General features: G+C 35.9%; 1 protein-coding gene across 1 annotated transcript; it reads left to right on the plus strand.

Annotated features, from left to right (window-relative positions):
* Window positions 1–753: 753 nt before the first annotated feature.
* Window positions 754–20,596, plus strand: LOC139701362 (broad substrate specificity ATP-binding cassette transporter ABCG2-like). Its single transcript, XM_071614837.1, has 9 exons — window positions 754–911; window positions 1,197–1,286; window positions 7,147–7,229; window positions 13,861–13,950; window positions 15,153–15,277; window positions 16,363–16,517; window positions 18,751–18,840; window positions 20,000–20,085; window positions 20,443–20,596. Exons 2-9 carry the CDS (start codon window positions 1,281–1,283, stop codon window positions 20,588–20,590), a joined length of 783 nt encoding a protein of 260 aa, XP_071470938.1. The 5' UTR covers window positions 754–911; window positions 1,197–1,280; the 3' UTR covers window positions 20,591–20,596.
* Window positions 20,597–20,882: the final 286 nt, after the last annotated feature.

The raw sequence follows: 20,882 nt of genomic DNA on the forward strand, positions 1-20,882 counted from the left end.
GAAAACTTGAAATGAAACCACCATTTGACCCAGTTATCCTACTCCTTGTTTTATACCCAAAGGACTTAAAATCAGCATGTTACAGTGACAGAGCCACATCAATGTCTGTAGCAGCTCTATTCACAATAGCTAAACTATGGAACCAACCTAGATGCCCTTCAACAGCTTGATGAATAAAGAAAATGTGGTATATATACACAGTGGGATATTACTTAGTCTTAGAGAAGAATGAAATTATGGCATTTGCCAGTAAATGGATGGAATTGGAGAATATCATGCTAAAAGAAATAAGCCAAACTTAAAGAACCGAAGGCCAAATATTGTCTCTGATATGAAGATACTAATTCACAATAAGGGAGTGGGCACTTTGGAAGAATAGAGGTACTTTGGATTAAGGACTAGAATGAATTGGACATTAGCCCTATTTACATACCTGATTACATGCCTGGTGCAACTCTACATTGTGTACAATCAGAAGAAGGAGAAGATATACTCCATTTATATATGATGTGCCAATATGCATTGTATTGTCATGTATAACTAATTAGAAGGAATTAAATTAAGTCAGAGGTCAGAGTAAGTTTAGATGATTGTGCCACAGGAAGTTGAGGTAAGATGTCACGTGTGCTGTGCTGGTCACATTCTCTTCATAACACTGATCTGAAAATTTGTTGTCTATTTGGAATTATGGCAGCTTGAGAGGTGACCATTGGGATCTCTGAATTTAGTAGGTTGCAAAGCAATGTGCTGAACTGCCTACTGACATTCCAGCATTCTCTAGGTGAATTCAGAGAGCACGGTACTCCCAGAAACTTGATATCATTTTTGGAGCTACATTTAGATTTTTGAAGAAGTACTGATAAGCACCAGAGCATACTGATAGCTTCTTGGGGTTTGAAGATTTATGAGAGGTAAGGAATAATGTAAAATATTCTGAAGAGTCCAAAAATGGTCTGGAATAAGTTGGGTTTTTTTGCCTGGGAGACAGATAGTTGTTGAAATGTTGTGTGATTGAATAAAAAAGAGGAAAGGATAACTTAGTGAGGGCAGAAAAGAGCAAAAAGATGAGGAAAGAGTTGTTCGGTCTGTCTTTCCTACCCTCACATCCAGCATCCTCACATCCTGCATCCTCTGAGTGAGTCTTCTATACTTTCCAAGACTATCAGCTTGGGTTATTTGGGTGTCTTATTTTGTAGGTTTTTCCTGTAAACTCTACAATAATCCTGCAGAATTGTTCCTGGATATCACTGATGGTGTAATAAAGAGAGATTCAGAAGACTATGAAGGTATGTAAAATTTTCATATTTACATAATTCTGCCTAATTAATTTGGCTGAGGTTTAGCAATGTGGTGACTTATTAAAACATGGCTTGGTGAATTTGCATGTCATTGCAATGAACAAATAGATATTGTTGAAAGTGAGTGCTGTGTGTATTTTTATTAAACTTATGAATGAGCATGTGAATTACTTTTTCTACTCAAGCTTTAGAATGGGGGAGTTATACACCTAAGAGATCACAGAAAAACTTGTGAAATCACTAGTAATCTTTTAATAGTGAGTTAGTAATCTGTACAGTAATCTGTGGCCTGTTATCCACTTTTATTCCGAAGTTTACAAGACTGACATGTGTTCAAGGACAGATGATTCAGAGATAAAAGAACTAGCTATTCATTTTTCCAAGTCCACTTTCTACCATGACACAAAAACTGAGCTGGAAGAACACTCAAGGGATGAGAATAAAAGATGCTTGGTCAGGAAGGAGATTCCCTATGTCACTTCCTTCGTCCATCAGCTCATTGGCCTCAACAGGCATTCATTCCAAAATTTTACAGGTAATCCCCAGTACTGGGCAACTTTGGTAAGTGACATATTCTTCCAGTTATGCTGTGAAATACCCATGTGGGAGCAATTTGTTTCTAATATAAACTTATCCGGGATTCTTTTGTCTTCTACCCATACTTTCATTTATTTGTCATTCCCACTCAGAATTTGAAAACAGCCAATCAATCTAGTGTGTTGTCTTGAATATGAATTGTCCCCCAAAGGCTCATGTATGAAGGCTGTTCTCTAAAGGAACAATGTTGAGAGGTATGGCTCTTTGGAAGTGGCTGTATCATTTGGCATCATCAAAAGATTAATCCATTGATGAATTTACAATTTGATGACATTATTGCGAGGTGATGTAACTGCACCACTCAGGGCCTAGTGGGAGGAAGTAGGTCACTGTTGCATGCCTTGGAAGGATGTATCTTGTCCCTGACCCCTTCCTTGCTCTCTCTGTTTCCTGGCTGCCATGAGGTGAGCAGCTTTCCTCCTCCTTTTCCATATGTCATGATGTTCTGCCTCATCTTATTCCCAAAATTAATTTAGCCAGCAGACTACAAACTGACAGCTCTAAAACTGTGAGTCAAAATAAAACTTATCCCTTGTTTTAGTTGGTTTTCATGTTGTTGTGACCAGTTTACCTGACAAGAACAACTTAGAGGAAGAAATGTTTATTTATTTGGGACTCATGGCTTTGGAAGTTTCCTTTCATAGAGAAGTCACTGCATTGTCCTGGGCCCACAGTGAGTCAGTGCATCATGGAGGATGGGTCCAGCACAAAAAACTGCCCAGCTCATGGTGGGGTTCAGAAGCAGAAAGAGAGGGAGAAGGGACCACAGGAAGAACAGTGCTTTCAGGGCATCTCCTGCTTTGCCCCCAGTGACTCATCTCCTCCAGCCACATCCCACCTGCCTACAGCTAAAACCCAGTCAGTCCATTCCAGCCAGGAATGACTAATTAGGTTACAGTTCTCACAATTCAATCATTTCACCTCTGAATGTTTTTGCCTTATCATAGGAGCTTTTGTGGCTACCTCATATCCAAATCATAACATCATCTTTCTTAGTTCTCTTAATTATTCTGTCACAGTGATAAAAACAATGAAGTCCCTACTCATATAAAGCTTTTAAGTGGCTTCCTAGACTGCATAACTCAAAAATGTGGGTGATATATACAAAGTCTAATGGATAATGTTAGTCAAAATTTTATTTCTAAAAAAATGTTCTGACAAACAATTTTCAACCAATTGTGGCATTTTCTAGGAGCTGTCCATTATCATTTATTGATTCATTCCAAAGATACATTCCAATATCATATGTTTCATTTGAATACTCTACTACAGTAATGAATAATGGGTTAAAAATTTAAATTTCTGCTTCTATGAATCTTGTTTCCTTATGAAGGAATCAAATGATAGCCTAATAAAGAAAATACAAAGCATGTGAGATGGTAGAATGAACTATGCATAAGGTTTAGGGAGTGAAAAGTTGGAAATGAAGGAGAGAGAGGGCTGGAGGTGGGGAGAAGAGGATTGATTTGACATTGAAATCATGTGTTGAAACAACTAGTGTCATTTTTTCTTCCTGAAGGTAGTTTGTTCTGTCCACTATCTAGGAGACAGTGGGCAGATGCTCTTCCTTATAATTGACCCTCCTTATTAATTGATTCTAATCTTGGCAAAGCAATACATAACCCAAGAATGTGCACTTTATGCACAGAAAGTAACCATACTTGAAGTTATATTCACATTGGGTTTAACTCCCTTAAATAAGATGCAATGATGTTCTATTCTCCTTTTGATCAACTCTGTGGTAATTTTCATCATTCTTCAAGGTTTGCATTTTGTTTTGTTTTGTTTGCAATACTCGGGATTGAACCCAGAACTTCACACACACTAGGTCAATACTCTGCCATTGGGCTACATCTTTAGCCCATTTTTTTTTACTTAGTGTTAACCCCTATGCCACACTAAACACTGGTTCTCTTAGTTCATTTGTCCAGTATTTTTAGAGAATTCAATTTAGCTGGTTATTTTGGTTTATTATTTTTATGATCAATCATTGTATTTCTGTGGAGTATTAAGATATGACATATTGCAGGCTTTAGTGAACTGACTTCTCAGCATGAGTAGCACAGTTTTCATATTTAAGTGTTGCTCTCCACATGTACATGAGAGTCTGCATCCCCATTTCAGGGATGATGTTCATTGCTTAGAACTTCTTTAGTCCTCATGTTTTGGCATTTCTTTCAAACACTTTTGTTTCCTGTTGTTCAAGAGCAATATTTTATTCTTAGATAATAGACTGGAGGTAATTTGGAACTATGTCGGGTAAATTAATGCATTAATTTTGTAGCAAACTGTTCAACAGAAAGACACTGTAATAATTTGATTCTTCTGAGTGATTTGTTCATTAGGCTTTTCTTGTCTCTAAAATTGATTTTTAAGTGTCTTATCCAAGAAACATATGGTAGTTCTGGGCAAGACATTATTAGAACAGAGGTGTTTTTACACCAGGTGTGCAGGTGTGGGCCCTAGGCTTCCTTAAGAGTCAAACAGCAGGCCCAGAGCTTCCAAGTAGCACATTCAGCCTACTTGTCTCATCATTGAACTTGGTTCTCCAAAAGCAATTCTAGCAATGTTCAGGGAAGCAGTAGTCTCTACAGTAAGGGAAGAAACTTGTAGATCCCTGAGCTCAGTGGGACAACTCTTGTTCAGGATTTTAAATGTTGAAATGTTAGCTCAGGAGCAGGCAAACCCTTTTAGGTAAAGGCTCAGAAGATAAATATTTGAGGCTTTCAGAGCCACACAGTGTTTTTCTCACAAGGTCAACTCTGCACTTCATTATAAAAGCAGCCAATGTGCTGAATCAAATGTATGGAATATGATATGTCAAGAGCTTTGTAATGTTTTGAACAACTAATAATAAAAAAGAAAACCAAGAAGACAAACAACAACAACAAAAAATAAATGAAAAGATAAAAGCAGCCACAGCTAATATGTGAGCAAATGAACATGTCAGCATTCCACTAAAACTTTATTCACGGACACTGAATTTTGAATTTCATATTGAAAGAAATGTTATTCTTTATATTTTACCCCCCCCAGCAATTGAAAAAATTGGTAAAATATTCTTAGCTTATGGGATTATCCAAATAAGTGGCTGTTTTTGGTCTGTGAGCCATAGTTTACTGACACTTGGTTTAAGTTTTTTAATTTATGTTTATATTATTTTATTTTAGGTACTGAGAATTTAACCCAGGAGGCTTTACCACTGAGACACATCCATAGAACTTTTTAAATTTTATATTAAGACTGGGTCTTGCTAAGTTGGAAACACCTTGCTAAACTGATGAGGCTGGCTTTAAACTGTGATCCTTCTGCCTCAGCCTCCCAGTTGCTAGGATTACAGGCATGTGCCACTGTTTCTGACTCTGACATAAGGTTCTTAATCTTGTATGATTTTTATTTCTCTAAGTTTTTGTAAATGGAGCTATTAAAAGTTTTAATGACTTCCTGATAATCCTTTATTTATTGACTTATTGTATTATAGTTATTTATTGCCATGATTCCAACTTGACATTTAATGAGATGACATGTTGGGAAGAATGGATTACTTGAAGATGAGGGTTTTTTGTTCTTTATATCTACTTGACAACATTACCACTAATCTCTCTAAGCTTCATTGTTTCCACTTGCATGTTAAACATTTGACTATGCATTAAATTATTAACAAACATCCCTCAGAACACACTATGAGAAATGTTATTTAAGTATATCTGAACCAGGGCAGAATAATGTAGTTGGATAATTTCTTTCTTTTATCTATTTTGAACAGAGACCAGAAGACAGATGTACAAATCTCATAGATCCATTTACTCTGTTTTGAAATGTTCACTTTGCTCAATGTCTTTCTTTTTCTTCATGCAAGAATAAACAACACATGTGAACCTTGTAGAGACATCAGCATTGATCTTGGAAGCTTGACTAGTTGAAAGAAAGAGCAGAATCTGAGGGTTTTGGAAATATGACAGTGGAATGAATTCCTGAAACTACCCCGAATATTTATCTTATTTAGCAAAAGAATTTTAAGGATATCTCATATGTGAAAGATTTCAATAATCTTCTTTCCTGAGTCTGTTCCTTACAATTATTCTTTATAGATCATGGTTCTTTTCTTTGCACCTTGGCGGCCATTTTTCCAACTGTCCATTACAAATTAGTTTGTGGCTTGATATTGTTGTAATATTGAGATTTTTAAAAAAACTTTTACATTTCCAAGATAATTGGAAAGGTGTTTTGTTTTCTTTACTTTCCCACCTTCTGTATTATTATAGTTAACCCATGTATAATTATAAGAATAATTCCTCACATGTATTCTAATATAACCTTTGACCTTATGCCCACTGAAGCATCCTTAAGAGATTTTTATTCTAAGAGCAAATGTAATATTGGTCCATTTTCTCTGGGAGACATTCACACAGACTGAATAAGTGAAGATGGGTGATAAAGGCAAAGAATTGGCAAGTCAGGTGTGTCATATTAACTGTAGGCCTCAATGGTTGGTATTGAAAGACAACAATGTCAGAGGAGATAGTCACTGAAGCACTTGGATGCCCCCAAGTGGCCAATGTGCTTTGGTGAATGTGACAATGCTCTTTTTTCGTGTGCAGGTGGGAATTCCAAACAGTTAGAGTAGGTGGATATCACTACTTACTTATCATAAAAAATTCCATTGATAAAATTTTTGAGTGGTATTAAAATTTTACTTATCTCTTCAATTTGCAGTGATTGAGAGCAAACCCTAAGTCTAGCAAATGCTAGGCAAGCATTCTGTAGCTTAGCTACATACACTGCCCCCAATTTTCATTTATTTCTAACAATTGGAGTGAAGTCATCCAGATTTAATTTGAACTCCTTGAAATATAAAATTGTGCACATTCACTGGCATGAAACATGAGAATTCATTTCAAGTCAAAAGTCTTATATTGTTCCCAAAATATCTTCTTCAAATGACTTTCTCATGCTATTAACCTATGTGACATTTGTGGACATTGCCTGGTGGACACTGGGAAGAATCTTAGCTTTTCTGGTCATCTGCTCCCTTGTCCTGTCAGTACCCCCCCCAAAAAAAAAGAATCCTAACATTTTCAATTTTAACTTAGAAAGTGTCTAATAACAATCACTGTTTGATAATTCCTCTGTGACTATGGTCAATCCATTTAACATGTATATTTCAGTGGACATATTTGATTAGGTAATAAAAAGCCTTACCTGTAATTGAAACTCATTCCTTTCATTTTTCACTTTTCTTTTTGAATAGGTAATTTCTACATTTGTTGTGGGACTGGTTACAGGTGTCATGTTCATTTTGCTGAGGGATATTTGTTCTGAAATCCATAATAGGTAAGTAAATTTGGATCTCCATTTTGTGAAAATGCCATCATTTTGTTTAAGCTCATGAACATCCATGAAGATTTCAAATTTATGACATTACAGGGTAAACATTTCTGTTTTATTATGGGATAAGATTAGTTAGTGTGCTGAAAACTGAATGGGAGAGTTAATTTTCAGTTTCAAAAATGTATATATGTGTGTGGCAGTAAATTACACACATCTCGTGCACATTCTAACCACTTTAGAGTGCAGAGTTAGTGGAATCAAATACATGCATGTTGTCACTGGTCAACACCATCCAACTCTGACCATTTGTTTATCTTCTCAGGTGGAATCTACAACCCACCTTAGAGTAACTACCCACACCCATCATTGTCACTTCTGCAACCATCTGTAACTTTCTTGTTCTGAATGTGGCCATTCTAGAAATCTCACCAATGTGAAGTCATACAATACTTGTCTTTTCATGACTTCCTTATTTCCTGAGCTTAAAGTCCTCAAGTTTCATCTAAATTGTAGAATATGTTTTAATTTCTTTCCCTTTTAAGACCAAATTGTATATAAGTATAAACTATATTTTATTTATCCATTTATCTACTGCTGAAAATCTGGGTTGCTTACACCTTTTGGCTATTGGAATGATGTTGCTATGTGTATACACACAGCTGCCTGAATCCTTCTTTCAACCATGTCTTGGAGCAGATACCCAGCAGTAGAATTTCTGGATCATGTTGTAAGTTTTTTAATTTTTTCAAGAACTGCCAAAGTCTCTTTTACTGCATGTATAATTCTTACCAACAGCACACAGAGTTCCAATTTTTTTACATTCTCACCAAAACTTTAAAAAAACAGAGATCCACACACTCTTGGGAGAAATGTTTGGTTTAAGTTCTTTGCCAATTTTGAAATTGTTTTGTTTGGTTTTGGGTGTCTTGTTATTGATGATGATTGAAGTTCTTTATATTTAGGAGTTTTTTATCCCTTTTCAGATATATAATTTAGATATATTTTATCCCATTCTGTAGGTTTCTTTTCACTGAGTTCATAATGCCTTTATGCAAAGATGTTTTTAATTTTGAAATAATTCAGTTGATATGTTTTCTTTGGTGGTAATGAGACAGTTTCCTCTATTTTTGTATTTGCGTGACTTGAGAGTATAGGAATTGTGGATGGGAATGAGTTGTTCCTGACTCTCCTATGCAAAGCACTCTAGTCAATGTTATGATCCTTTCTAGTTTCAGTCAAATGTGCCCTTAACTCATCCCCTGATGACATTTTCAACATCTGCCTCATGTTCTAAACAATTCTCAACATCTCAGACCTCAGGATTCTCATCATAATTCATGTATGGAGAACCATTCCTCCATAGGCACTGGGCTCCATGCTTCATGATTATGGCTGTGTTACCTCCCAAGGCCCAAAGGCCAGAGGAGTGAATGATCTCATCCCCATTTTACTGTTGAGAACAGTGGAGCTTGGTTTTTGCCTGAGGAGCTGATGATAATTCAAATAATGAGGAGATGGTGTTTTGTTGTTGGGGTTTTTTTTTTTTTTTTTGGGGGGGGGCGGTCCTGGGGATATAACCCAGGGATTCCTAACCCCTGAGTCACATTCCTAGCCATTTCCTATTTTTTATTTCTTTAAAATTTTGAAATAGAGGATCACTAGGTTGCTTAGACCCTTTTTAAGTTGCTGAGGCTAGTCTCAAACTTGTGATCCTCCTTCCTCAGCCTTTAGAGTCACTGGGATTTTGGCATGGGCCACTACACCTGGTGAGAAGGATTTGAGAAAAAGAAAAATATTAACTTATTATTTTGTTATTATATGAGAAAATAGTAGACTAATATTTCCAGAGCTATTGTCTTCTGTACAGGGAGAACAAAGTGCTATTAAAGGAAAATTCTGGGAGAAACTCATTATGTGCCTCTTAAAAATATGCATAATGTACACATGGTGCTTGAGGTAGCTTTTTGTCAGAACTGTTGGTACCAGTTCCCAGGTCTGAACATCTTAATGACACTGATTTTCTTATTCTTCTTGTTAATTAACCATGCCTGAGACAGGAAGAATGTTATTCTTGATTCCCCACAGATAAGGAAGGAAAGAAGGAAAATAAAAAATGTCATTTTTAAAATAAGCCTTCTGCTTTTGAGTAGCAAGATGCATAATGAAAATCTAAAATGAACCAAAGATATAGGCCAATTGTATTTTTTTAAATTTTTTTATTCTAATTTGTTATATGACAGCAGAATGCGGTACAATTCGTATTACATATATAGGCAAATTCTTCATATATCTGCTTCTATACAAAATATATTCACTCCATTTGTGTCTTCATACAGGTATTTTGGATTATGATGTCCATCTCATTCCACTATCATTTCTACCCCCATGTCACCTCCCTTCCCCTCCCACCCCTTTACCTTATCTATAGTTTATGTATTCCTCCCATGCTCCCCCTCCCTACCCCACTATGAATCATCTTCCTTATATCAGAAAAAAACATTCAACAATTGGTTTGGGGGGGTTAACTAACTTTACATAGCATTGTATTCTCCAACTCCATCTCTTTACCTGCAAATGCCATGATTTCATTCTCTTTTATTGCTGAGTAATATTCCATTGTGTATATATACCACAGTTTCTTTATCCATTCATCTACTGAAGGGCATCTAGGTTGGTTCCACAATTTGGCTATTGTGAATTGTGCTACTATAAACATTGATGTGGTTATGTCCCTGTAGTGTGCTGTTTTTAAGTCCTCTGGGTATAGACTGAGGAGTGGGATAGCTGGGTAAAAATGTGGTTTAATTCCCAGTTTTCCAAGGAATTATCATATTGCTTTCCATATTGGTGGCACCATTTTGCAGTCCCACCAGCAATGTATGAGTGTTTCTCTTTCCCCACATCCACGCCAACACTTATTGTTGTTTGCTTTTGAATGAAAGAATAACCATAAAATTCAATTCTGTACTCAGGTATAGTGAATTTTCCATTTATTGAAGTAGATGGTGTTTACCTATGAAGAGACAATTATTACATCTGTTTTTCAGAGTTAAGTCACATTTTTACCTTCTAAAGGCAGAAATCTCTGGATTTTTTTACAACTTTGTTAGTATTTATGCCTTGCATAGATGCCATTTCTTAACCAAGCCAAGCAGAATCACAGGGTCTTGAAGCCATGAACCATGTATACTGTGCAGCAGGAAGCCAGTGGGAAAAGTAGTGAGAAATCTGTCATCAACTGCAGTGTTGAAAAAGTGAAAAGCTGACCATCACATATTTTGGTAGAAAAATCCATAGAAATACAGGAGTATAGTTGTTTTCTGGAGAAATTGGACACTAACCTTTTTGAATTTGCATTTTCGAAAGTTGTTTGCTACATTTTTAGAAGATTTTGGACTATGTGAAAGTGGCCTCTGTGTGTGGTTCATCTTACTCTCCTTTAATGATCAGATGATTAGTGATTAATTGTTTTGATTAGAAAATGATGTCTCCACTTTCTCTCTGGAACCAAGTGGTTAGAGCTTCCTTTAAACATGATTATCAGTCCTTCATTTAAAATTGATGTGAAGGCCAGTGGTTTAGTACTCTTCTTTGGAATCAAGTGGTGTCATAGCACGTCTTCTAACTGTGTAACTGAGGCATTGAGTCTGAATCCAGTGTAGACTGTGAGCTCCTTTGAATTCATAGCCTAAATGGGTTGTGATGACAGCTAAACAAATTAAGAAAAAGATGTATTTAAAAAAAAAAAATATTTAAATCTAGTAATCCCACTTCAGTGTATTTACATAAAATATTTTAATTCAGTTAGTTGAAGAGGAATCTGCACCCCCGTGTTCATTGCAGCCCTGTGCACAACAGTCAGTTCAGGAATCAATTCAGGTGTCCATCAGATGAGGAGTGAATAAGGAAAATGGGTGTATGCCCAAGGGAATGCTGTTCAGCCTCAGGAAAAAAATTTACCATTTTTGACAACATGGATGAAATTGGAGAGAACATTATGCTTAAGTAAAATAATCCAAAGAGATAAAAAACCACATGTTACCACTTATATGTAAATTCTGACACTATTGGACCCTTAAAACAGAGTAGAATGGGGGGTTCCAGAGACTAAAATATGTAGGAAATGATGTGATGAAGGTCAAAAGTACAACCCTCAGTAAGGCAAGAAGGATAGGTTTTGCTTTCCTTTGAGATATATTCAGCAGGGTGGTGAATGCAGCAAATAATAATGTAAAATTCAAAATTAGTGAGCATATATTTCAAACATTTTCATCATAAAAATGATGAAAGTTAGAAGTATACAAACCTTTGAAGTAATGGATATCACCATAATAGTTATTTTGTTATTCTTTTTCATTATATATTTGAGGGGCACTTTTTCACTGAGCTAAGTCTCCATCCCTTTTTATTTTTTATTTTGTGATATAATCTCAGTAAGTTTCTTCAGTCCTCCCTAAGTTGCTGAGGCTGGCCTGAGTCCTTGGGAACATAGATGTGCACCACCACACCCAGGTAGCATTGTATTCTTGAAACATAATGTCACTGTATGTCCACAAATGTATGAGTATAATTTATCAATCTATAAATAAGAATAAATCTGATCTATATTTAGGTATGACACGTGGATTGCCACCTTGAAAAGCACTGGATGTATTTACATTTTTTAATAATAAAAATGTTTATCATAAAGTAAATTATCTTCTATATAAGGAAGAATTTCACTGTCTACTTTTTCAGAGTTATGAATATTACTGTATTGTTAATTGTGAGACAATAAACTTAATTGAAAATTTCCATAAGATGCTTTTAAATTGACATTCAGCTCGATATTAGGTCTACTAAGTACTAAAAGTTATATAGCTGGTTGTCTCTTGGGCCTCACAATTTTCTATTTCTTTTAATTATTGTGTGAACTTTCATATTTAAAACAGCCAGAATCCTTAGTTCTTCATTCTTTAAGTGTAAGATAATACTTGTGTATAGAAGTCATGTTGTGTCATAACTTTCTGTGGATGAGAAGCAGTTGTGGAAAAGTATGGCCTTATGTGGGTGACTTGAGATCACAGAATGTTTATGTCAATGCAAAGCACACATTCACATAAACTACCTGAATGAAGTGAAATTCATTTACTTCTTGCATTTAGGATACCTGTTGTTATAATAGGTATTCAGCGTGGAAAATGTGTGGACGATGTGTGGGTTTCAAATAAATTTTGTCATGTAGCATGAGAAAAAAACAATATGTCAATGGACTCTTACCTTTAAGGTATTGTTCACTTTTGTTTACATTTTTTGAAATGTTCTCTTGTAGCCACATGTGGTGCCATATGCCTTTAACTCTTGCAGCTTAGGCAGCTGAGACAGGAGGATCACAAGGAGTATCTCAGCAAAAGCAAGGCTCTAAGCATCTCAGTGAGAACCTGCATCTAAATAAAATACAAAATAGGGCTGGAGATGTGGCTCAGTAGTCAAGTGCCCCTGAGTTCAATCCCTGGTAACCAAAAAAAAAAAAAAAGTTTCCTTGTTTTTAAGTCATCTGAATGATGCACACATCCTCTCTTTACATGTTTACACCATTATCTTCCCTGTAAGTTTAGCTGTCTGCTTAGGCAGGGAACCCCATCCCTGTTTCAAGGATGTTGTCAAGCTCCCATGAAATCCTTATTTCTGTTGAAGCTTAAATCAACTGGACACTTTACTTGCTACCCCTCAATTATTTTACAGAGATGTACATATTAATACTCTTCATACAGGTGATTGAATTCATTTTCATTATGAATAAGCATCAGTTTGATGTCATTTTCATCACTTTGGAAACTCCATAGGCTATCCCACCTCAAGGATGGTGTCCAGGCTTTCTGATGTCCTGTGTGGGTGCCCTCCACTCTCTGGCATTTTCTTCCACATGCCCTATTCTCTTGTTACTTCACTTTAAAACCAAATTGGGGCATTGAATACCTTAACCCTTTGGAGCTTTAGTTCACTTAAGGTTTCTCTTCATATATTAGGAATTATACTCAGCATTTTGTGAGTTAAACTGAAGATGAGAGTATTTTTCTGATCTAAGTGTTAGCTCAGGCTGTAATAGCAAAGCATCATAGACTCAGTGACTTACATGAGGAACCTTCATTTTGTTTCAATTGTACAGACTGGAAGTCTGGGGTCAGAGCTCCCTTCCAGAAGGTCATGCTTCTGTGAGGGTCCCTCCCTTACTGTAGAGGGCTCCTTCCCTCTGCATCTCTCATAGCACAGAGTGTTGCTGTTCCTTCTTCTTACAAGGGCACCAATCACATCACAGGGGCTCCACCCTCATAACTTCATCTAAACCTTATACTCCCCTAAGGACATACTTCCTAGTACCATGGCATTAGGGGTTATTTCTTTAACATAAATAAAAACAAAAATTAGTGAATACAAGTCAGTGCACAGCAAACCACACAGAAATTTCAATATGTGCTATAATGTGGAGTAACTAGGGCCCCACTGAGAACACACAGGGAGAGACCTGATGAGGTGATGCTTTCCTGTCTGTTTAAACCAGAAGAGTTCTACTCTGGAATGAGTTCTGTGGGAAGAAACCAACCTAACAGTGTGACTTGCCTGAGCTGCTTTTATTCCCATTCTTTCCTGACAGAGCACTGATGCTCTTCTACCTAATGTCCTACCAGTGTGGCTTCAGCAAATGGACGGTGCAGCACTTTGTGCTCCAGAAGAAGCGTTTTGTGTGAGTTGGCCTCTATTCAGAGAAAGAGCACTGTTGGCTGGTGGGCAAACTGTTTCCATCCTATACTGGGCCAGGGATTTGATAATGGGGATTACTGAAAAATTTCTTTCCTTTTCATTACTATTCCATTCCTTATTATTTAAATTGAAATTTAAATTGTATTTACTTATCATGAACAACACAAGCTTTTGAAGTATATACAAGGATTACCAATATTAACTGAGAAAAGCAGTCTTAAAAGAAGTGGAAAATCAAGAGCATGTGAGGGCTGCTACCTAGGGAAAAGAAATGTCAAGGATGAGGTGTGGTCGACTAATCCCAATTCTTCAGAGAAATTGAGGAGTAAAGAGAGTAAGACGTGTCTTTTATTTTTAGAAAGTAATACGTCATAAGGACCCTCTCAAGAAAAATTCCGGAGATTTGGTAGGCATTTAAATGTTGTGTTAGCAGCAAATTGGAGATGAGATATAAAGTTAACAAGTATGTGGCCAAGTGTAGCCCTGAGTGGGTCACAGAGTGGAGAGAGCCAGAGGGCAGCCTTACTGGAAAGAGCAGAATGGTTTTATTCCCTATATTGTTCAAAGATGGAGGAGACTTGCCCATGCCCACATTCCCAGGACAGGAATCATCAGAAAGGAAAGGAATGAAGACATGGATAAAACAGTTTGGAATTTGGAAAGAGAAGTGTTTGGAATAGCAAAGATTAAGATTTGGTATCTAATAAGGATGTATTGTTGGAAAGCATGATCACTAAAGAAGGAAATAATTTTCATGTTTTAACATGAGAATGGAATTGAAAAGAGTTTGGGGGATCTTCAGCTACATTGGAGGCTTGGAGGATAACAACATCACCTTCACATTGCAAAGTGAGGAGAATATAGTCCCTTGTACCACTGAGATTAATTCTTTCTTCCTGCAGAGCCAGCCTCAGAAGGAAAGCAGAGTCTCTGAGGAGAGTGAGGAGATGCAGACTCTGCATTGCTGGAAGGGTTATATGGGGCCAGAGTGGGCAGCAGCAGGAGAGGTGCTGATGTCCCATGGGGGCTGCACCTGATGGGGGAAGGGCCTGGGAAATCAGCCCAGGGCCTGTGGGCAGCTGCAGGGTTAGACCTGGTGGCAGCAAGAGTCTGCACAGCAGTATCTCCTCTGGGCTCTCCTTTCTAAACTAACCTGGTGTGTTGGTACATATTTGTATTCTATAGACATGAGTCCACCAGTGGGTATTACAGAGTGTCATCTTATTTCTTTGGAAGTCTTTTGTCTGATCTACTACTCGAGATGTTCTTGACAAGTTTTGTATGTATTTGTACACTATACTTCATAGTCGGTAAGTTACAAGACAAAGAGGATGTCTTTACTCTTGGATACGAGGAGAAGTTAACTTCTGTTTGCAAACATGTTTTGGGTTCCCAAAACTATAAAAACAAGCTATAATGGAGAAAGCACACATCTACTGTATACTCTCTAAAATAGCGAGCTAGTATGTACATGCTTTTCTAGACTTTCTAAATGAACTTTTTAAAACTGCTTATAAAACTATACTTTACCTGTTGCCACCTATAAAACAATACAGATGCTATTTGTCTTACACAAACATAGACTGACTTTTTCAAAGTATTTGAAACTGTGTTAGAGGAGCTGGAATATTTATTGTCTTTTTCTACTGTTTTTCTCTCTCGACATGTATCTCAATATAGATATGAAATATAAATAGTCAGTAACATCTATAGTATCTGTAGAGACACATAGAGAGGCACAAAAAAAAAATCTTCATACACATATATTCTCTCCCTGCTCACTTTTCAAATGAGAGGAAAATGGTAACTTGGGGGTTTATTGATTTAATGAAATTACTTGTTTGATGAAGTAGACAATATCATTTGTGCATTATGCTCTGGCTTCACCCCAGACTTATTGAATTGTCATTTATATATGTTTTACAGATAAATACTTACCCCCGCACACACACATTCACACACATCAGAAATTTCTTTGACAATACATTATAGAATTTGAACCAATAAAGGAGTTTACAACCTACCGTTTTACAAATAATACTTATGGCATAAGAATTAGGCACGAGATCTAGAGCCCTAGATTCCTCATCAGTGTTCTTGTAGCTGTTCCCAAATCCTCAGATCATGTGACACAGAACATTAACTCATGATAATTATAAAGTAGTTTAAGAAATTTAAGAGTCCTATTCTGAACCATAGAACCATGTGGCAATTTGTCTATAAGGACTTAAATCTGAAAATACACCTTCTCAGTTATGTGACAGAAACAACAAAATTGTTTGGAGTAGTGGGTGACTTTTTTGTCCTGTTTTCTCAATGTTATACTGATATCGGCACAATAAATATCCTCTAATACACAGGGAGCTACACTGGACTAATCCCTTCTTTTTTTAAGTATCCAAGCCAGGAGTAGAGACTTTCTTCATCATGTTCTTAACCCTCTTGGTGTTGGCTTTTTCATCCATTTCCATTACCCTGGCCATAGTGGCAGGACACACTGACGGAAATACTGCAATGCGTATCACGGACTCCTATTTTACATTTATGATGGTGAGTGTGTACTGTGCTTCTCTGGGATGCATTTTCACCCTTGTTTCTTCTGCACCTTCCTGTCATGTAAATCCATATTTGGGGATTTGGTAGGTGGGACTTTTATACTTTCAGGAGGCCACAGACTGAAGTATAGTTTACATTAGAGAAGATAACACTTTCCTAAGGAGTGTTATCTCGTCTCTTTTGCTGGTTTCTAGTTACTTAACTTAGGCACCATGTTCTTACTAATGATCTTTTAATAGAGACTTTTTGGTGACATGTTATGAAATCTTGATAAATTGGAACTTCAAAAAACAGAAAAATTAGCTGATTCCCTCACAAACACACAGCTCTCTGCCTGCTTTTCTTGCTGGTGTTAGAGAACTGCCGGCTGTGTAAGCAGCAGAGGTTTGGTTGGATTCACTACCACCCAAGGTGAAAGTGAAGCTCCATGAGAAGTGTAACAACAGTCTAGTTCCGATGCTTCTTGCATTTTGAAGATATTTTAAAATTATTGCAAATTCTAAAATCTATAGTTTTAGGTCCCCATTGTCCTGGATCCTGAGGATCTCTTACATTAATATATTTTTCTTTCATCTTTATTTATAAAAATATAGGTTACTAAGTCTTTATAATTTATGCTCTCAAAATTAGCACAAACATAAATGAATCAACAGATTAATAGAATAAATGTCCACATTCCATCCACTACAACATCAGCTATAGAGACATGCTCAAACTACAGTAGGAAGAGATGTCTTCCAATGACACTTACAAAGCACATACTCTTTATTAAACACTTCTTATTATTGAGTTATACTTATTCATAGTATTAGGGTTCACTTTGGCATAACTATTCAAGAATGGCTTAGCACATACTCTTGCCAAAGTTTAGTTCTCTGTTTCCGAATTTGGCAACTACCAATGAATAATTAATGAGAAGTGATAAGTGTTGTTTATATTTCATCTACTGTAAAGGAAAGGTACTTCAATTTAAAAAAAGATGTTTTGTTTGATTTACTGATACTTTGATTTTTTATTTAAAAGTCTCCACATAGAATTTTAAAAGCCAGTCATAAAATTGCATTTTATTCAGAGAGTCCATATTATCTATCAGGCACTTGTTAGGTCAAGTCTGATGTTTGGTGTGCACATCCCCACACACCTCATGCCAGTTAGGACAAGAGTGAGGTGGAATTCAGCCTGTCCTCTCATTCATCTCCAATATTCCTTCCTGAGTCAGCATTGTTATACTGCTTTTTCTAGCATTAAATGGAGAGATTTACCACATTTTTCTGGTGCACTACACTGCATTATTTAGTTTATCAGTTCTAGCCTTTGGGAAACCTGAAGCCTGCATTTCTGAAGCCCAATTTAATATTAACATCATGAATACAAAATGCAAACACTGTAAATAACAACACTTATTAACATATGGGAATAGAGAGGGGTATGTGATGTTCAGGAATGTTCTTGTATATGTTTCTAGATTTTCAGGATTATTAGGGGCAACACAATGTAGGGATATAATTAGAATAGTGAGCACAAGAAGGCCCATAGTACATGCATTCTGCATTCTAAGATGCAATCAACCACAAACAGAAAACTTACAAAACAAGAATTGTGTGTGTACTAAATATGTACAATTTTTCTATTTTTTACTCATTATTCCCTAAATTACTTAGTATATATGGCTATACATATATGGTAAAAACTACACACATAGCATTTCTATGCTATTACATATTATGATAAATGTGGAAGTGGTTTAAAATATAAAGGATATATATATTTAAAGTATAAACAATTTACTTGGGATTACGTGCAAGCATTATGCTATTTAAAAATAAAGGGACTTGAGCATTTATAGATTTGGGTATCTGTATGCATGGGTCCTGAACCTGGGCTCTTTAGAAACCAAGAGACAAGTATACTTCTTAATCTTCCATTATATACAGTTGCAGAGAAAGTTGAGGACAAAGAATTGACATAGTATAATTATAAAGTAATTTAAGAAAATTAAGAGTCCTATTTGATAGTATATTTTCCTTAACTTAAAACCATAAACAGCCTTAGCCATGCAGAGGTTTGAACTTGCAAAGGAAGGTTAATGAGTAGAATAAGTGCAAAAATTTCAAGAGTTGTTCCTAGCAGAAATGTTTAGAAGATTGTAGAGTTCTTGGAAAGCATCTTCTTATAAATCTTCTTGAAATCCTTGGACTGTTCTAATTCATACTTTTTCTCTGTGTAGATTCTTATGGGTCTGCCATTGTATTTTGGAACCAGGACAACTCAATTATCATGGGTTCAGTACTTCAGCATTCCTTATTATGGCTTTATGGTAAGCTGTTCTTTTCTGCCCTTGTGAGCATGTTTCCAGGATGGGAACTGAGAAAATAAAACCTACTCATTTTACCTTCCCTGGTATGACCTGTGATCATCTCCCACCCAAGATTTTTTTTTTCAAGAGAAATGGATGAGGAATCTCTTATAGCCTTCATTAGCACAAAGTCAGGAAGTCATCTGGGGTTTTCCTTCTGTCATCCTGTTGTTTGTGGATGAGAAATGGTGGGGAGAATAAATATCATAGTAAAGAAGAAAGATTGACTGATGAAAACATTGTTTCTATTCAATAAGGAAATGAGAAGATGGGAGAATAGAATACATAGATCATGTTGAAAGAGAAATTATAAGAGAAACAAAGGCTATGTAACATTCAACCCTGTTAGCAAGCTAATAAGCTAAAATAAAAAGTTGCCTTAATACAGTGTAACCAAGAGTCTACTACCTATCATTTTAAGTGGTTTTAATGAAAAGAACAGGAAATGTCATTACAATAAGTCTTCAGTGTTTAATGAACAACAATGTATCATTAGAATTATAAGGTTGTAGGATGACACAGAGAGAGCAGGAGAAAGGGGCTATGAGGTTATCTAGCAAGAATTCTTCCTTCTTGGCTAATTGGAAACAACATCCCAACCCTGGACCTCTTGATTAACAACTTCAGTCACTTTGTTGTGACAGATGCAAATATGAAACTTAATTTTTCTTTAAATATCATAGTAAGTTTAATAAACTAACCCCAGAAAAGCAAAGGCCAAATGTTCTGTTCAATATGCAGATACTAAGCCACTATTAGGGACAATAGGGGTGAAGAATAGAAGTTGATTGGAATAGACAAATGGAAATGAAGAGAAGAGACAGAAGACAGTAACAGAGAGGACAGTAGAATTAATTGGACATAACTTTCCTAGCTTTGTATTTGAATATATGACCAGGGTAACTCTGATCATGTACAACCATAAGAATAGGCTCCTAATTAGAATAAGCTGTACTCTGTGTATGTATAATATGCCAAAATGCACTCTACTGTCTTGTATATCTAAAAAGAACAAATAAAAAATTACTATAAAGACTACACTTGAGGATTCAATTGTGACAATTCTTCGAAAAGTTTTTGAAATTTAAAACCATCATGCCTTGCTTTTTGTGTTATATAGGCTTTGCAGCATAATGAGTTTTTGGGAAGAAACTTCTGTCCATCACTCAATATAACAAACGGCAATAACTGTCCTGACTATGTAATGTAAGTGTGTGTCCAGTGTCATAAGGATTTTCCTTTTTCTGCAGTGAGATACAGCAAGTCCCTTGGGCTGTGACTGTAAACTTGGCTGAGCCCATTAAGCCTACTTCCCCTCCTCTTAAGTGAATATAATATCTATACCTCTTTGAATCATTTTATGAACTAAGTAAGATATTATATGCAAGTTGCTTAGCATAGTATCAAGTAACATGTCTGCATTAAATTACTTATAGCTATTGTATGTGAAGGAATAATTTCAAATATATTGTTAGCCCATAGGCTTCTTTAAGGAAAAGCAAATAAATTGACCAAAATTTCACAGATGCCATGAATAAAGTTATATTTTCTGCTTAATTTCAGATGTTTTGGTGAAGAATTCTTGTTAATGCAGGACATGGATCTCTCATCTTGGGGCTTATGGAAGAATCATGTGGCTTTGAATAATCTGATATTTATCTTTCTCATAATTGCCTACCTAAGAATGTTATACCTTAAAAGAAATTCTTAAATTTCACTTTCATTTACTGAAAATTATTTTCACATTTAAAAAGCACCCTAATTTACTTTACATATCTAATATTTTTTGTCTTTTGATCAGGAACAATTATTTTCAACAGAAAATCAAAAAACAACAACCTGAATTATGCATCAAAGGACAAAAACCAAAATCTAATGATATTTCATATTGTAATGATTTATCTTACCAGAATGTAAGCATTAGGAAGAATTCAGGCTAATTTATTGACCTGAAAAAAAAAAAAAAAAAAGACTTGTCTCTAGAAACTCATAACAACTTTCCA

The sequence above is a fragment of the Marmota flaviventris genome, chromosome 7 (assembly GCF_047511675.1).
Source record: "Marmota flaviventris isolate mMarFla1 chromosome 7, mMarFla1.hap1, whole genome shotgun sequence".
Classification (NCBI taxonomy): domain Eukaryota; kingdom Metazoa; phylum Chordata; class Mammalia; order Rodentia; family Sciuridae; genus Marmota; species Marmota flaviventris.

Bases quoted from the DNA above. Each gene is read 5' to 3' on its own strand.
- LOC139701362 (XM_071614837.1), top strand. The intron at 16,518-18,750 runs GTGAGTGTGTAC...TTCTCTGTGTAG, and splicing joins CCTATTTTACATTTATGATG to ATTCTTATGGGTCTGCCATT. The intron at 18,841-19,999 runs GTAAGCTGTTCT...TGTGTTATATAG, and splicing joins TTCCTTATTATGGCTTTATG to GCTTTGCAGCATAATGAGTT.